This window comes from Meleagris gallopavo, chromosome 23, assembly GCF_000146605.3.
Source record: "Meleagris gallopavo isolate NT-WF06-2002-E0010 breed Aviagen turkey brand Nicholas breeding stock chromosome 23, Turkey_5.1, whole genome shotgun sequence".
Lineage (NCBI taxonomy): Eukaryota > Metazoa > Chordata > Aves > Galliformes > Phasianidae > Meleagris > Meleagris gallopavo.
The window spans coordinates 520077-536330 of NC_015033.2; the positions used below are offsets into that span (position 1 = coordinate 520077).

At 46.3% G+C, this 16254-nt stretch overlaps 2 protein-coding genes across 4 annotated transcripts in view; one reads left to right on the forward strand and one right to left on the reverse strand.

Annotated features, from left to right (window-relative positions):
* The window catches only part of DNAJC11 (DnaJ heat shock protein family (Hsp40) member C11), a 15662-nt gene extending 5588 nt beyond the window's left edge, over positions 1–10074 (forward strand). For all 3 annotated transcript variants that reach the window (XM_019622448.2, XM_010722701.3, XM_019622449.2), the window contains exons 5-16: positions 2467–2595; positions 3288–3410; positions 4038–4111; positions 4363–4552; positions 4635–4720; positions 5128–5244; positions 5940–6095; positions 6380–6449; positions 6563–6620; positions 7278–7420; positions 7846–7975; positions 8559–10074. In XM_019622448.2, coding sequence (XP_019477993.1) covers positions 2467–2595; positions 3288–3410; positions 4038–4111; positions 4363–4552; positions 4635–4720; positions 5128–5244; positions 5940–6095; positions 6380–6449; positions 6563–6620; positions 7278–7420; positions 7846–7975; positions 8559–8584 — 1302 coding nt within the window. In that variant the 3' untranslated portion in view covers positions 8585–10074. The remainder of the gene's footprint in view (positions 1–2466; positions 2596–3287; positions 3411–4037; positions 4112–4362; positions 4553–4634; positions 4721–5127; positions 5245–5939; positions 6096–6379; positions 6450–6562; positions 6621–7277; positions 7421–7845; positions 7976–8558) is intronic.
* A 2451-nt stretch (positions 10075–12525) lies between these two features.
* Positions 12526–16250, reverse strand: PHF13 (PHD finger protein 13; the record flags this gene model as incomplete). The annotated part of the gene is made up of 3 exons (XM_003212192.4): positions 12526–14957; positions 15353–15905; positions 16164–16250. Coding segments are annotated over 3 exons (867 nt in total), but the record flags the coding sequence as incomplete, so codon positions are not given.
* Positions 16251–16254: the final 4 nt, after the last annotated feature.

The following is a 16254-nucleotide window of genomic DNA, read 5'->3' on the forward strand; positions in this document are numbered from 1 at the left end:
CAGTAAAAAAAAAAAAAAAAGTATATTGCAAGCCTTGGTCTCTGTGTCCTGTGATAAAATTAGCCATCTGGGTGTTTACAGCAACTGCTGATTGGCAGCCTATAGAAATGTCTCTCCAGGCAATGTTCCTGTGGAATTAGGTAGCACAGCTGTGATCACTTCATACATGAACACAAGTTATCTTAAAATTTCAAACATTTTGTCAGTTCTATAAAATGGTTTCAGCAAAGTAAAGCATTTTAACCAGAAATGTTGAGCAATAACCAGATGTAGGCAATTTAGCAGGTTTCAAATTGAACCTATTATTTGCTTTTAGAGTTTTGTTTTTGTTTTCAAAGCTGTGTGGAAGGGTTGAAAAGTTCATTACTTGATTTGAGAACTGCTTCCTGTTTAGAGCAATAAATCCCATTATTTTCCTGCTGCAGGAGGTCGACAACTAAGAAATGTAGATTCCTCAGGGCCCAGCCAGGTTCCATGTGTCACTTCCAGAAGGAAGATGATCATCTTCCAGAAAAAAAGATGAGGAAGGATATATTCTTCTCCTGCACATCTATTAATTTCATCATTAACAACTGTTTTGTGTTTACAGGGATGTTAAATGCAGGCAATTGTAAGAGGTGCTGCCAGATCACACTTCTAATGGTCCTGAAGTGCAGTCATGCCCTCCTGCTGTGTGGAGCACTGCTCAGCGTGTTGCTTGCTGAGTGTGCAGCCAACTTCTGAGCAGAGTTTGCAGCTTCTCCCTGCTGCTCTCACTTTGAGGAGGTTTTCCAATTTTTTCAATGGCCCGAGCAGGTGGCTGATGGGAAGCTGTGAGGAGCAGTGCTCCTCTGTTATCCGGTGCCGTAGGGGTGCTGTTGTTCTCTGGGAATATTTTTAACATTGCCATCTGCTGCTTTTCCTGTGCTTGTGCACGAGCCAACTTCCTTGCCAGGACCTGTCGGTCTCTGAAGGTGACTTCACCTGCTTGGCAGGAGGGAAAACACCTCGTGGAGTCCACTGCTCCCTTCACCAAAAGGCAACTGAACAGAAATCCTGCTGCAGAGGGCAGGGTGGGGGCAGCTGAGGTGCTGCTTTCATCTGAATTGCTTTTGTAGGTTTTCATGCATAGGTTCAGGTGTTTTCCTTTTCACAGCTACGAACTGTAAAACACTCCTCTCAGTGAAAATGGAAGTTGCAAGATTTCATTCAAATTCAACATGGTTACTATTTAGTTTGAGAACCTTTGTTTAAATTACTCTGAATTTGTAATTCAGGGTTGCAGTCTGGCAGGGGTTCTGTGCTGAATGCAGCACCAAAACTTTCCTGTTGTGAAAGATGTTGGGCTTGTATATTTCTGAAGTGAGCAGCATCAAGCAAAGAGAGGAGTAGTTCTGTTCTGTTGCTGTGCATTCACCTGTGTTTAAATGTTTGATCAGTCAGTCTGGAGTGCATTTATTGGGATCTCATGGAGTCATGCTGGCCCTTCTTGCTTCCTTTGGCTCTTCTCAGTGCTTTGTAGGCATCTGGAGCAGCAGTGCAGGGTTGTGCAGCTTCTGAGGCACTTGGCAGCCTTGCTTTGCTCCACTGTTAGGTTGGCCTCGTCAAGGAACTGCGCAGCGCAGGAGAGGCTGGAACTGAGGCTGTAACACTTGGAGCAGATCCCTGGAAGGTGGTGTTGGAGGTGGTTCCTGAAAACTAATCTTCTGTATAAATGGTAGTAATCTGTCACTTGTGTTTCCTCAAACAGGAAATAAGTGTAATTGATTTAAAACTCAACAGCCTTCCAAAATAAATTGTGGGGAAAAAAAAAAAAATCAGGATTCAGCTCTTATTCCAGAGTTCTGGAAATAATCACACTTCTCTGTGTTTAAAATGTATTTTTGCTGTGCAAGCAATCAGAAAATCAAAAAACAGCAGGAATCTTCACAGAGATACATGGTTGGAAGTTTGAATCCCATCAAACTCTGCAATCTAAGGTTCAGAATTCTATTAGAATGGAGTGAGCATGGGAAAACTCTTACTCAGATTGAAGTAAGAATTTGTTCTGTCCATAATCCACTGTCAGGATGTTCTTACACCTACCCTGAGTTGTGTTTAGTCAAACTGCTTGACGTTAATCCTGTGTGTGCACAGAGGTTCTGTTATTGCAAATGGTTATTGAGCATTTTCTATGGGTGGTGCTGCTGTCTAATAGATCTGTGGGAATGTTATCAGAGCCCCGTGAGGATATGTGACCCAGACAAGAATCTAATCATGCTCTTCTCAAATAAACCCACTCCTGCTAATGTTCCAAGTTGATTCCTCCTGGGGAAAAAAAGTGTTTTAATGTTTGTGTTCTCAACAGCATTTTTTTAACAGAATGTAATTGCAAAACAAGAAAATACTGAAAAGCAGTGTTTAAACTAGCAGAGTGTGAGGGTGCTGAAGCCATTTAGCCTGAGTAAGTTGGGTGTTTGTTAATACTTTGTTCCACTTTGTCCTTAGGGAACGATTAGTGTTGGAATAGATGCTACTGACCTCTTTGATCGTTATGATGAAGAATATGAAGATGTGCAAGGGAGCAGCTTTCCCCAGATTGAAATAAATAAAATGCACATATCCCAGTCCATTGAGGTAAGGAGGACAGGCCGTGGTGTTTGGTCAGGGTCTGAGAACACGAGGCACTGCAGTGCAAGCAGCAGAACGTGGAACATTGCTCAGGTCTCATCTTTCTTTACAGGAAGATCCATTAACCAGTGTGAGTGGGAGGAGACTCTGTTCCAGCAGGACTGTGTTGAATGTGTGGCATGCATTTGTGTGAGCACAGGCACAGAATTTGATGGCTTGTCTGTATGCTGCAATGCTCCCTGCTAGCAGGGAGGCTGAATTGTGATTAAAAGTGGGTATCTAGCTCTCTGTGAATGCAGGACAGTCTGTATATGAAAATGTATCATCCAATTGTGAGGACATAGGCAAGGAAACAAAGGGCAAATACTTCCTTTGTTCCAAACAGTTGGTGAAATTGAGTCTGCTAGTGAGACTAGAAGGAACTACAGCTCAAGATCAAGATTTAAGGGCTCATTAAAGCTGTCACAAGCAGCTGCTGCTATAAAACTTATTTCACACTTTGCTGTATTCTCACTACAAAACTTAGAACAGGCGTGTCTGGTTCAAACACCTGGATGACAAGAATGCAGCTGTATGATACTTGTCTCACTGTGCTTACAGTCTCTGGTCATCTACAGTTCTGGCTGTGTCCTTGTAAAATAGACATTACAATCCTAATTCATGCGTGTGTATTGGTAACAGTATCTTCTTTTTGTCAGGCACCACTGACTTCCACAGACACAGCAATACTGTCTGGTAACCTTTCTACCCAGAATGGGAATGGAGGTGGATCAATTAATCTTGCTTTCAGACGAGTGACATCTGCCAAGGGATGGGGAGAGGTAAGAATGCTGGATGTTGTGTTATACCCAATTTGTTTCAGGCTGCTTGGATTAGTTGTCTAGACATTTTCTCTTGAACTTCAGCTTTTTTTCACCTGTGTGTTTCCATTTCAGAAGATAGGGATAGCAGTGCTGACAAACTTTCTTGAATGCCCTATGAAGAGAGCTCCTGGGGATGTAGGTGGTAGCAGTATTTGTAGAGTGATGCTAAAACAAACACTTTGTGTTGGATGGTAGAATAATACTTGATACATCCTGTTTCCCAAATACAAAGTTTTTCTTCATTTCTTTTCCTTCCCATTTCTTGGCCATGCATGATGTGCTTGGCTTGTGCTGATAGAATGTTACTTGTTGTTTCTTGGGCCCTTCCCAAGGGCTGTGCTCTCAGGGTATGTGCTTGTTGCCTGTGGGGCTACAAAAATGGCTTTCCTCTGCTCATGACAATCTTGCTCAGAGAAACACTTGCTATTCTGAGTGTGAAACTAGCAGAAAGGAGAGGATACTAAAATAAGTGGTGAACTTAATTCAGATGTTTTAAATACTCCTGAATTAAAACAACGCTTGTAAAGTACTCTGTCTCTTGATAAAGCTTATATTCTAACTGCTTAACACTGTGCATTTCAACAGTTGGAGTTTGGAGCAGGAGACCTTCAGGGGCCTCTCTTCGGTCTGAAGATATTCCGTAATCTTACACCAAGATGGTAAATAGTCAAAAAAAAAAAAGTTTAATGTTTGGCTCCTCAGTGTGGAACATTAACCATCGTAAATTCATTTTCATGTTAATTCTAGATTTGTTTTCTGTTCTGCAAAAGGTATCTCTTCTTTAGCCTTTACATAACGCTTTAGTGCTAATCAGAATGCACCTATTCCGTTTGTTAGTCTTCTATTTTAATACCACTAGATTAAGGGGAGTCTGTTCCTCATCCTGATGAGGTTTGCTTATTTCTTCTAGCTTCATCACTACAAACTGTGCTCTGCAGTTTTCGTCCCGTGGGATCCGCCCAGGTCTCACCACAGTTCTGGCCCGCAACCTCGACAAGAACACGATGGGGTACCTACAGTGGCGGTGGGGCATCCAGTCAGCCATGAACACCAGCGTTGTCCGGGACACAAAAACCAGCCATTTCACTGTGGCGCTGCAGGTGAGAATCCTGTTGCTGTATGCAGGGGACACGGATGCCATTCTGGGTGGGAGAAGTCTCAGCTTTTACTCTTGTATTTCAGCTGGGAATCCCCCATTCTTTCATGATGGTCAGTTATCAGCATAAGTTTCAGGATGAGGATCAGACACGGATAAAAGGTTCTCTAAAGTAAGTGTGCAAGTGGAAATTCACGTTGCTCAGTCTGTTATCTCCTGCTCTGGGTTCTGGGTCTCTGGGTTCCACACAAACTGAGCACTTCTGTATTCTTTAGGAGCCTGCTTGTCTTTATCTGTTAATGACTGAAGTGAGTGTCTTGGAGGCTTAGCTTTGTGTCTCCCTAGTTAAGTGGAATGTAAAATAATGCTTGTTGCTTCTGTAATCTGTTAACTAGTTTACTAACTAAAAGGGCTAATCTCATCTTGGAGATGGACCATGAATCTTCCCACAGCCAGCATCTGCCCCACACAAATGCATTTGTTGTATATTTTACTTGTTGGGGAATTACACTAAAAAGAATTCGGTGATGAAAAATGTAAGTCTTCTGAGTCTTAGCAGTATTTGTTCTCTTGTTCTAGGGCGGGGTTCTTTGGGACCATTGTGGAGTATGGAGCAGAAAGGAAGATTTCCAGACACAGTATTTTAGGAGCCACTGTCAGTGTTGGTGTTCCCCAAGGAGTGTCTCTGAAAATCAAGTCAGTTAAAGATTGTAACAGTAGAGTCATACAAAATCATAACTTACGTTATTGCATTTCAAAAATTCAGGTGGGAGGGTTCCTATCTTAGAGCAGTGCGGGTATGTTGATATTCCAGTGTAAGAGTTTGCAGCTGCCCTCATCTGTAATACAAGTTGTGCCTATCTGAAACAAAATGTGCCTTCTGCTCATGTTATTCTGAGCCTGAACCACCTCTTACAGGACTGTTGTGTGTATGCATCAAAATATTCCAAACGTACAGCTTCAAGCTGGGGTATTATTAGTAAGGGGGTGGAAGAAACTTAAAAAAAAAAGTTAAGAAGAAATGTATTTAATTGCATTCCATTTGTGCAACACTGCACATTTACGTGCTTCAGTCAGTGAACTGCCATCGCTGAGCATCACCGAGGACGCTTCGTTCATACGGCAGTTCGCAGAGGCCCAACTTGTAAGGCTTCGTGTGCTGCCGTGCACTTCTGCGTTGTTGCCAGCAGAGGGCGTGCGAGGATGCAGGAACTGTGAAGACATGGAGGCGTTATTATCAAGACCTCAAATTTATCTTCTTCCAAAGTTTATAGTTTTACTCCTCATGTTTTTGAGATGACTTAATCATCTCTACCTTGCTTGTGTATTTAATCAAGAACGCTTAACTGTGCATTTCTTCTGACCTGTCATTATGTTCTCACTCACTCCAGGTTGAACAGGGCTAGTCAGACCTACTTCTTCCCTGTCCATCTGACAGATCAGCTGCTTCCCAGTGCTGTATTCTATGCCACAGTGGGACCCCTAGTTATCTACTTTGCCATGCACAGGCTAATCATCAAACCCTACCTCAGGGCACAAAAGGAGAGGTGAGCTGGCAAGGTTGTGTTTGTAATACAGAGCTGGGAAGTCCTGATCAATTGCTTCTGGGAGTCCGGTTCAAAGGCTGGGATATCCAGCTGAGGCATGGTGTTAATGCTGCTGGAAGGCTACAAAAATTCTCTGTAGGGTGGGGAAGAACCTTGAAGCCCAGCTCATTAGAGTGATATTGTGGGCCAGCTATAATTGGGGTGAACTAATAAACATTTGCCACTTTGTGGCTGAATCCCATTCATTGTGTAGACCTGATGTGATTTTTGACTTCTTCATCCAGAGAGCTGGAGAAGCAAAGGGAGAGTACTGCCAGTGACATCCTTCAGAAAAAGCAAGAGGCAGAAGCTGCAGTAAGTCTTTCTCATAACTAATCCCTTTTGAAGCTGGTTTTACTTGGCTTATCTCTCTTGGACTTGGTGTCTGACACTGCTTAATTTTTACTCTATCCCTTGTGTTCTAACAGGTTAGGTTGATGCAAGAGTCTGTCCGGAGGATAATTGAAGCAGAGGAAGCCAGAATGGGTAAAGATTATAACACCATTCATTACTTCCATAAATGTGGGTAGAGGAAGGAGCAATAAAAAGGCTGGGTAGCTGAGGGGGAGAAACGCAAAATGCAGTTGCTTCATTTCTACTCTTAATGAAGCATGGCATAATTGCTGTTGTGCATATATTGGGAAAATTCCATTGTGATTCATCTGGTGTCTGCACTTAGGGACACACCAAATATTGTCTTAGGAAAGGCTGCAAGATGATCTGCAGGATGTAAGCAATTCTGGCTTCTTTGTACAGAAGAGAAGTGTGGGTATAAGCATGTGGAGAAATTTTGAGACTATTCTGCTGATCTCTGATCTACACAGTTTGCTCTTAAATTATAATGGAAATTTGAGTGTTGATGTTTGTAAGCAACTACTACCAGAATCTTCCAAAAAGAAGTGGCATTCACTTGGCCTGTCACATCAGTGTGATGTTGAAGGCAAGTCATTCTGTCTTAGTACTGAAATACTGCTAGCAAACACGCAGGTATAAATGTTCTTCTGTCTTGAAAAGTGTGGGTTGAGTCAAGGTGGATTCAAGTATCACTGAAAGCAGAAGATGATGCTGGGATGGTTTCTCCATGTCTGCTCAGCTGTCAGTGGGAAAGAGCTCATTGCATTTGTGATTTCTTGTGAAATGCAGGTCTGATTGTAGTGAATGCCTGGTATGGGAAGTTTGTTAATGACAACAGCAGGAAGAATGAGAAGGTGAAAGTAATAGATGTGACTGTGCCCTTGCAGTGCTTAGTGAAGGACTCTAAGCTCATCCTTACAGAGGCATCCAAGGTACGTAGCTTATGTCAAAGCATGTACTGAGACACTCGAGTGTGTGATTCAGAGTTGTGAATCTGTATGCTCTCCTCACAGGGTATTTTTGCAGAGTGCTAGGTTAATTTACAGAAGCCACTTTCCATGCAAGCATCACAAATCTCTAGGAACTTCCGTTTCTCTGGGCATTTCCAGTGTCAAACAGTACCTCAGTGTTTATGGCATAGGACAGTGCTACAGATTTTGGGGCTGTATACCAGAAACTTCCTTGGTTCAGTGTTTTCTGCGTTCTTGACACTGGGGAGATGACTTCTTAGCTTCTCATCTCATTGGCAACAAAACTTTTTTTTTCTGACACCTTATTCTGGTACTAATGATATTTTAAGAGTCATTGAAGAGTGAAAGCCTGTACACTGTTTCCCAGTCTGTCCTTCTCTTTAAAGGCTGGGTTGCCGGGTTTCTATGACCCCTGTGTGGGTGAGGAGAAGAGTTTGAAAGTGCTTTATCAGTTCCGGGGAGTTCTGCACCAAGTGATGTCAGCTGACAACGAGGCCCTTAGGATACCAAAGCAATGTAAGTAACAGGGACTACCGTGCTTCCTCCTTCAGGAAGAGCTGGGGTTACTGAAATGGACTGGGGTGGCTATGGTGTGTCTGCAACCATTAAGGAGCTCAGCTGCAGCATTGCAGTTATTAATACCACCTGAACTTAAATATCCAACCTGAGTTTAAAAGAAAGCAGCTTCCAGCAGCTGCTGTTATCCCTACAGGCGATTCACAGCACCAGGTAGCCCACTGGGACTGATCTGAAAGCAGGCTCGAGGCCTGTACCAGATTTCTTTCCCATCTGCATTTTATCTGTGTGTCAAGATGTTCACCCTATCAAGGTGACTTTGTGAGTTGTCCACTGACACTTTGCTGGCACCATGTAGCCCTGGGCAGTTGGCTGAGGGGCACAGTACTGTTAACTCCAGATCGCTTCCACGGCCCAATTTGAGGAGCATATCCAGTTTACAAATCTGTCATAAATAGTGGAGTTGTAAATGAATCATGTTTAATTAGTGGCCAGAATTGTTTGTCTGTTCCTGCTACACTAGTTAAGTTCAGGCAAGGATGATGAGAGTGGCGTGTATCCATTTACTCTTCTCATTCAACAGCTCACAGAATCGATGCAGATGGCTAATCTGATGGGAGCGTGCACATCTGTTACAGTACCTGGGTCAGTGGAGACAGCAAAACCTTCCCCCAGATGCTACAAGCTTGAACAGAGACATTTTTATTTTTATCTGTATAGCAGGTGGTGGCCTACCAGTCATGTTAGGATCAAAAATGAGAGAACCTGCTTCCTGAGGTGGCTTCAAAGCAATACTTCTCAATTGTGGCTCAGTAATCAATAAAGCAATGTGACTCTGAACGTGCAGTACTTTCTGCTGAGGTTGTGTGAGCAGGCTCTGAGCACCATCCATCATGCAGCCAAATCTTTCCTGCAGCAATTTGGCCCAGTCTGTTCGTGCAGCCTCGCATAGCCTTCTGTACTCAGCAAGACAGAAGACCTGTTCCTACTACTGTGTGCTTACTGAGGTAGGTAACATGCCTTTTTTCACACCTGAGTAAAAATTCTTTGTTAAGGCCACCTCCTGGGAGTTCTCTGTGTAAATCCTTTTGTTGGAAAGAGGGCAGAGATTGTTTTCCATCCTAATTCTGTATTTGAAATGCACTTGTTAAGAACAAGTATGTTTGGAACAGAGTTCTTTGCTTTTTGTAATGACACAGACCTCTTCCACATCAATCCATTCAGCTGCTCATCTCAAACACTGCTCTACCAGACAAGGACACTGGGTGTAATTATCTTATTAATTCATTTTCCTGTCAAGGTGTTCAGGAAACCAGGAAAGCAAAGCGGGGAGAAAGACAGCGATTCATCTTACTTCTAGGGGAAAAAGGAGCGTAGTTCATATGAATAAACCAGACCAAAGGGAGGAGAGGTGCAAAATGGGGTAAAGAGCTGAAAATGTTCAATTCAGCTGCCACTTCTGATGCAGCATCAGTTGTGACATAAATGTGTTGGATTTGTCCTGCATGAAAGCCGTGCTGTTAATTTACCAGCAGAAAGGGCAGTCCTGTTCTAGTGCCACAGCAGGTGGAAGTGGCAGCCATGTGGTATTGCTGTGTATGTCAGTGCTGCCAGAGTTTTGGTGGGAGTTTTGTGGTGGTTTTCTTACAGAGAAAAGGAATAATCAAGGCTGTTTCTGAGTCACAGCTCTGCTCTCAGTGAATCCTAGGGCAGCCTCCACTGCTTACGTGGGAGAGACAGGAAACAAAGGATCTTGGCTGTGCGCTGTTGCTATTACCACGAATCACTTCCTGACATGTACCTGACCCCTTTTTCTTCTTGAGTGCCATTCTCTCTGCTCGAGTCACGGTCTTAAATGCCCTACTGCACGTAATTTTAACAGGACAACTAAGTTTCTAAAACCAGACTCAATTGAGCTAGGCTGCAAGGAACTTCTCCCTCCAGCACAAGTTCATACAACTACGTGTTCACTTTTAAAAGTAAAACAAGGCTCTTCAATTGCGACCAGTTCCTGGTGTAGGACTTTATTTCACAGATGACCAATGTTCTGTTTTTTCTGATACTAAATGTAAAATGTGCAATAAATTATATTCAGCTGAGAACTAGCCCATGTCCCATTTTCATCTTCTAGGCAGCATTGAGAATAAACTCCATAAAGTAAGGGTTGCAAGTTTTATGAATTTAACTGCCCCCTTTGTTACATTCTGCTTCCTCCTCTCTTGTGCTCACTTACACCTACTGCTCGTTGAAAGGACAAGAACTGCCACCAGAATTGCCTTTTTTGTGTCTTGTGTCTGCCTGAAGTGAGTGGCCAGCAGTGAGAGTTATTCTGTGTTGACTGGGATGTAACAAAATGCTCCATGTGGGAGTGCTGGGAAGTAGGAGTTCTGCAGTGGCAAGTGCAACCTCGTGACACCACAATTACTGCTAATTAAAAAGAAAAAGCATGCTCCTGTAACTAGCAGGGTAAATACACTGAAAAGTTTGCACAACAAAACAATGCTTCTTCCTGCCAAGTTCCTGAGATCCAGTTCCTGTTGTCATTAAAGTGATGTGTTGTCCATGTTAACAATGTAGAGAAATAGCAGTGTGAATCTAAGACCTCTTCAGGCTGTGGAGATGAGCTATGGCATAACAGCACCTGGAAAAAAGACCATTTCTGAGACGTGAAGTACATCCTTACTGCTCCAGCAGTGCAAACAGTAACAGGGTAGTGAGCATCTTTGGATGCAAGCTTTAGAATGCCATAGATACCTGAGGTGAATGCATCCTTTTCTACCAGCTAGCTGATGTTTAAAATACCTTAATGAGGATCTGCAAACTTCTTATCTTGAGCCTTTAAACTGGGGATTCCTGAGGTGGAGATGCAGGTCAAGGTTTTACTTTTTGTAATCTTCCTTCTCTTCCTTTACATGCTCACCTCTGTGCCACCCTCTGCTCCTGCTGTCACAGAACGGTTCAGCTCTGACAGGCTACCAGGAGTCGCAGCTCTGGGTACCACCTGTGCTGTAAGAGCCTTGTCAGCCTCCCCTGATGTGAGTCAGCCCATGCATTCGTACCCAAGGACAGCTCAGCCACCCTGCCAGGGCTTGGATTCAAGAGATGCTTTCTTTTTCATTACAGCTTAGCAAAGAAAACTCAGTTCCTCTGCCTTCCCACTCTATTCTTTCTTCCCCCACCGTATCGGATCCATCATTGTCTGATTGTAAAGCAGTTCACGCGAAGGACAGGTGAATCTTAATTTCATCTCTTGAATTCATAATTCTTGAAGTAAAATTACTGGCACGGATCCTGCCCCATTCATTTCCTAAAGGTTACATAGAAAAGTTTCTTAAAGCGTGGTTTGTGTTCCCTGCCATGTCAGCCCACCGGAGATTCGGACTGTTGTTTTTCCCTTCCGTCTAAGAACCACCAGTGGCTTTTCCCATGGCACAGTGCTCCTGCCGCAGGTTCTCCATACTGCTCAACCTGCAAACTCCATTTTTGCTTCCCTGCAGTTTGCAATGTCAGGCACTGCTGAATTGCATCCACACGGTGGAGCCCCTTGCCCGCTTACCTCCCTTACACCCAAGTCTCAGGCTGCTGAATACCAAATTCCAGCCTTCCTCCTCTCTTCTTCATTTTCTGCCAGTCAATCAGTGCAAAGTCTTAAAAAGACACTGAGCATAGCCTACCTGAGAAACTGCTCCTCTCAACAACTTTGTTCTATGAGAAACTGCCATTTTACAGCTGCAGCCTCCTCTGGGACTCCTGTTCGTCGCTCTGTACATCGCCAGCAATTAAAACAGAAGCTGTAAGCAACAGAGACTCCGTTTTTAAGGTGATCCAATGCCATTTCCAAATTGCTGAGCAGTCTTCCAAGTTCACCAGGCTGCTAAGGGAGGCTGCTGCTCTGAGCAGCACTGGGGTGAGGAGGCTCAGGAGTGAAGGAGTGGCAGAGGCACAACGTGGCGGTTTGGCACGCAGCGGCTCTGCAGGCAGGGAGGGAGAGGGGTTCTCAGAGGGCACAACGGGGCTGTGGGCCGGCTGAGCAGGTGAGCTTTGTGAGGCAGACGCAGCGCAGCGCCCGGTCCTACCAGCCCGGCCCTGGCCCTCAGCGCACCTCAGCCAGCAGCGCCACCACCTGGGCGGAGGTCTGTCCCAGCCCGCGTCCGCCTGCCGCACACCAAGCCTGCCTTCGGGCTGGCTGCGAGCAGCCCCTGGCAGGGCTGTGTGCTGAAGTACAGCCATCCTGCCCGGGGCCTCTTCCTCGCAGCCTTCGTGCCTCTCGGCAGGTCACTCCTCCTCGCTCACCTTGCTTGCGGCAGGAGCTGGACAAGAGAGATTGGAACAGCAGCCCCCGGCAGAGCACGAATGGGAGATGTGCTTGTGGCCTTCCTCCCGTCCTTCCCTCACTTTGCGTATCGTTTAGGGAAGAGCACTTCTGGTCAAGTCTTGCTGCCACCCAGCACAACTGTTTTGCACACCAGTAAATCATACTAGCAGACTCTTGAATCCAGAATAAAGCAAAGTCATTATTCATTTGTTTCACTTAAAAAAAAAAAACATGGTTCATTAAAACAGTTTTAATGGAAAAATAAAGTTCTGAATTAAACTATAATCATATATGGCTGAAAGTGATGAACTAAAACAATGGAGATGTTACTTTTTTTCTCTCTGCTGATACTGTAATGTGCTGGACTTGTCAGACACCATCTATTGGGATAAATCTGAAAAGGTAACAGAACAAGAGTCAGTCACATTGATTAGTATTTAACCTCTGGGAAAAAGAGGCAGTTCGCTTGGCCATTTAACACTTTAAAACTTCAGAACACATTCCGGGAGGTCCAGTTGAATTGCAGACACGCTGTAAACACAAAGACGCCAGTGCTCAGAGCAGGTCCAGCCCTCACAGCTCGCAACCAGGATCTTCCAAAGCCTTTCTGTTTGCAGAGTGAAATGGCAGCATTAGAGAACTTTGGTTGTATTTCTGGCTGCAAACAGCAGTCAGGCAGCCATAAGGGGCAAGTCTTTGGCAAACTCCTCGGTGGTTGCACTTAGCTTCTGGAAGGCAGCATACCACAGTCACAGTCTAAGTTTGAACAGAAGCTGGAGCTGGTTTTCAGAACCTAGAGTCAGTTGTTACAGTGTGGTGGGATGGATTTTTACGAAGAACCAAGGCCGAAGAACAGTTGCACAGCGTGCAGCTCCATCTCCTGACCCGGCCGTGCCCACGTCCCGCACGGGAGCCCCGGGGCGCTGCTGTGCTGAGCAGCCTGCAGAAAGCTTTGGCAGCCTGGCGTTAGGCATCAGGGCGTACCTGACTGCGCACTGGGAAGACCCTGCTCCTCACCAGGGTGCATCTCCCCCTGGCACCGCACTCAGGTAAGGCAGTGCTCTGACGGGCCTGGCTGCAGACCGACGTGACACGTTCGTACCAGCACAGCTGGTCTCACATAAGCTCCAGTGCCAGCCAACGACTCTCCTCGTGTCATAGGACAGAGAACACATTCATCAGGTGTAACTTGGGAGAAATGTCTCAAAATCATAAACCTAAGTTGTACAATGCATACGGCTTGCTCTGTTTGGTCACTGAGGGACAACGCCTCCATCTTGGAGGCCTCGCAAACAAGCCTGGACTCCCTGCACTCTCTTGTCCTTCCCAGCACCAGATGAATCTTCATTACACTTCACCTTGCTAGCTACATAGCCTGCATTTGTGGGGTTTTTTACGCGTAATTTGCAGCCAACAGGTTAAAGAATTTGGTTTTCTGATTACAAATCTGGTCTCAAAAACTAAACAGCAGAAACAAAGTCAACTCAGCTGTAGTTCTGATGGAAATGATCAAATCTCGAACCAGACTGGCCAGGTTCTACATTTACTACAGCCTCTTTTACAGTCCACGCTTGAATTCTGGGCTGAGAAAAGGGAGAATCGTCATCTTAAAACAGCACCTCAGAGTTTAACAAAGGGCCGGGACACAGAGCAAATGCTTTTCCCCCCAAACACATTTGAGCCAATCATGCAAAACAAAGTCACAAAAAATCACCGTTAAGAGACTTCTAAGAAATCTGATGTCAACTAATTGCCAGCGCTGCCTGTCCAAAGAAAGGAGTGTTCTCTTTCTCTAAATGCACCGGTTCCCCAGAGCAGGGTGAAGTCCTGTCATTATACAGCGCCAACTCACAGCACTCACCTGCTGCCCGGGCCGTGGAAGAGGAGGCAGATCACACAGAGGTTGGTATGCATTCACACTCACTCCTACAGAGCCTTAGAATATCTAAGATTGATATATACGGACAAATGGGCAGGTATAATAATACATTAAAATTAAAACACGTGGCCATTTACTTTTCAGACTCTTCACACAGATTCCCTCCTCCTCCTCCTCCCTCCTCAGAGGATGAGTTTCCTAGCACAGAGAAGGTTTGCAGTTTCCCAATGGGATGAGAAAAAACACATGGCAAAGATATTATACATTCCCAAAACATCGTCCAACTCATAGTTGTAACTGGACAAAACCCCACTGAACCCAGAGAGCTTCATTTGTCTCTTGAGCTAATTGGTATCTAGCGGCAGTTTTGACCAGTCTGCTTCTTCCACCCCGGCCATCCACGACTCGGCGATACCTCATCCCTGTACCGCAGGCAGGCTGGGCAGCCCTTGGCCTGAGCAGCAGCAGTTCGGGGGAGCTCTGCCCGGCCCCCAGCCGGTGTCTGTGCTTTGCACGGCTCACCTGCCCGCCCGAGCAGCGCAGCAGCACGCGCCTCCCCGCTTAGTCCAGAAAGCGCCTGCGCGAGCCCGTCCGGGAGCGGTTCGAACGGCGAATGTCAAACTTGGAGTCCCGGCACTTCTGGCATATGTAGACCTCTGGGACGTTGGACTTGCGGATCTTGGCGCAGGAGAGGTGGATCCAGGTGTGGCACTCGTTGCACTCGATCATCGGCCGCCCGGCGAAAGGCTTCATGCAGAAGCAAGTGACCAGGTCCCAGGAATCGTCATCTGAAAGGAAAAGCAGCAAGTTACGTTTTCATCTCCTGATGGCTCTCCAGTGTCTTTCAGCCGCGCTGGGAACTCTTTTCCTTCTGATCTAAATTAACTCCCTGGCTCCCAAAGACAGGTGCTTTGCTGATTTTTCCAGGTCCTACAAGGAACCAGTAAGCAAGCTCCTGTCAGGAAAGTACTCTCAACGGCACACAAGAGGCTGCGTTCCAGGAGAGGACACCTACCTGCCTCTATTAGGTCCCAGTAGTTCATAACCTCGCCCCTCCCCAAAAAACACCTACTAATTGATTCTGAATTCTCCTCACACTACAAGTAGTAGAAATCGGTGGCAGCACCGTTGCTTCCACACGGCTTGGCATCTCTCAAGCCACTCTGGCAGCCAGACCACCTACCTGAATCCACCATGATGTCCTCGTCATCGCCGGTGCCATCCTCGTCCCGGAAGACGACCTGCTTGCCCTGCCGAATGACCGTTCGTTTGCCCACACTCTGGATCTCCACCGCCTGCTCGCCCGTCCCTGTGGGGTAGGTGACACTGGAGGCCGTGTCAGAGTCCCAGACTGAGCAGTGCTCAGCCACAGACTGAGGGTCACCCTCAGACGAGGGGCTCATCGGTGTCTCTGTGTAAGAGTCCTCCGCCTCCAGCTCCAGCAGCTTCTCCTCATAGTCTTCCTCCGTAGACACCTCCGTTTCCCTTCTCTTCAGTTTTTTCTTCTTTCTGATCTTATCGATCTGCTTTCGCTCTGGCAGGAAGTTGCCAGGCTTTGCCCGCTGGAACAGGGAACCGTAAGGCTTTGCTCGCTTCAGCTGGCTGAAGTTCTTTCTATTCTTGGCAGGAAGGGAAACCGAGGAGGGGATGTCATTGAAGCGGGGGTCCCAGCTATCGCTGTCAATGGTGCCGCCGGTGCTGTTGGGAGGGCTGGGGCTGTTCCTCAGCGGCGTTTCCTAGAAAAACACGCAGCAATCAGACAGCGGCGTTATTTCCAAGCTGACTTACACGAGGTGCTGCAGTGCTGGTATCGCGCCCCTCCCCCTCCGGACTTGTGCTTCACGCCCGGGCTCAGCCCCGATCCCTTCCCGCATCCCGAGCCGCAGCTCCAGCCCAGCACAGCCCCGCTGAGCAGCCGGGACCGGGCCCAGAGGAGGGCACGAGGCGGTGCTGGGAGCACAGGGACCGAGGCGCCCACCCGCTGCCGCCCTCACCTCCTGCGGGTAGGGGATGTATCCGGCGTAGGCCAGGACAAAGGTGCAGAACTTGTTGAAGTCTTCCACGGTGCGGTGCCTCCGGGAGGTG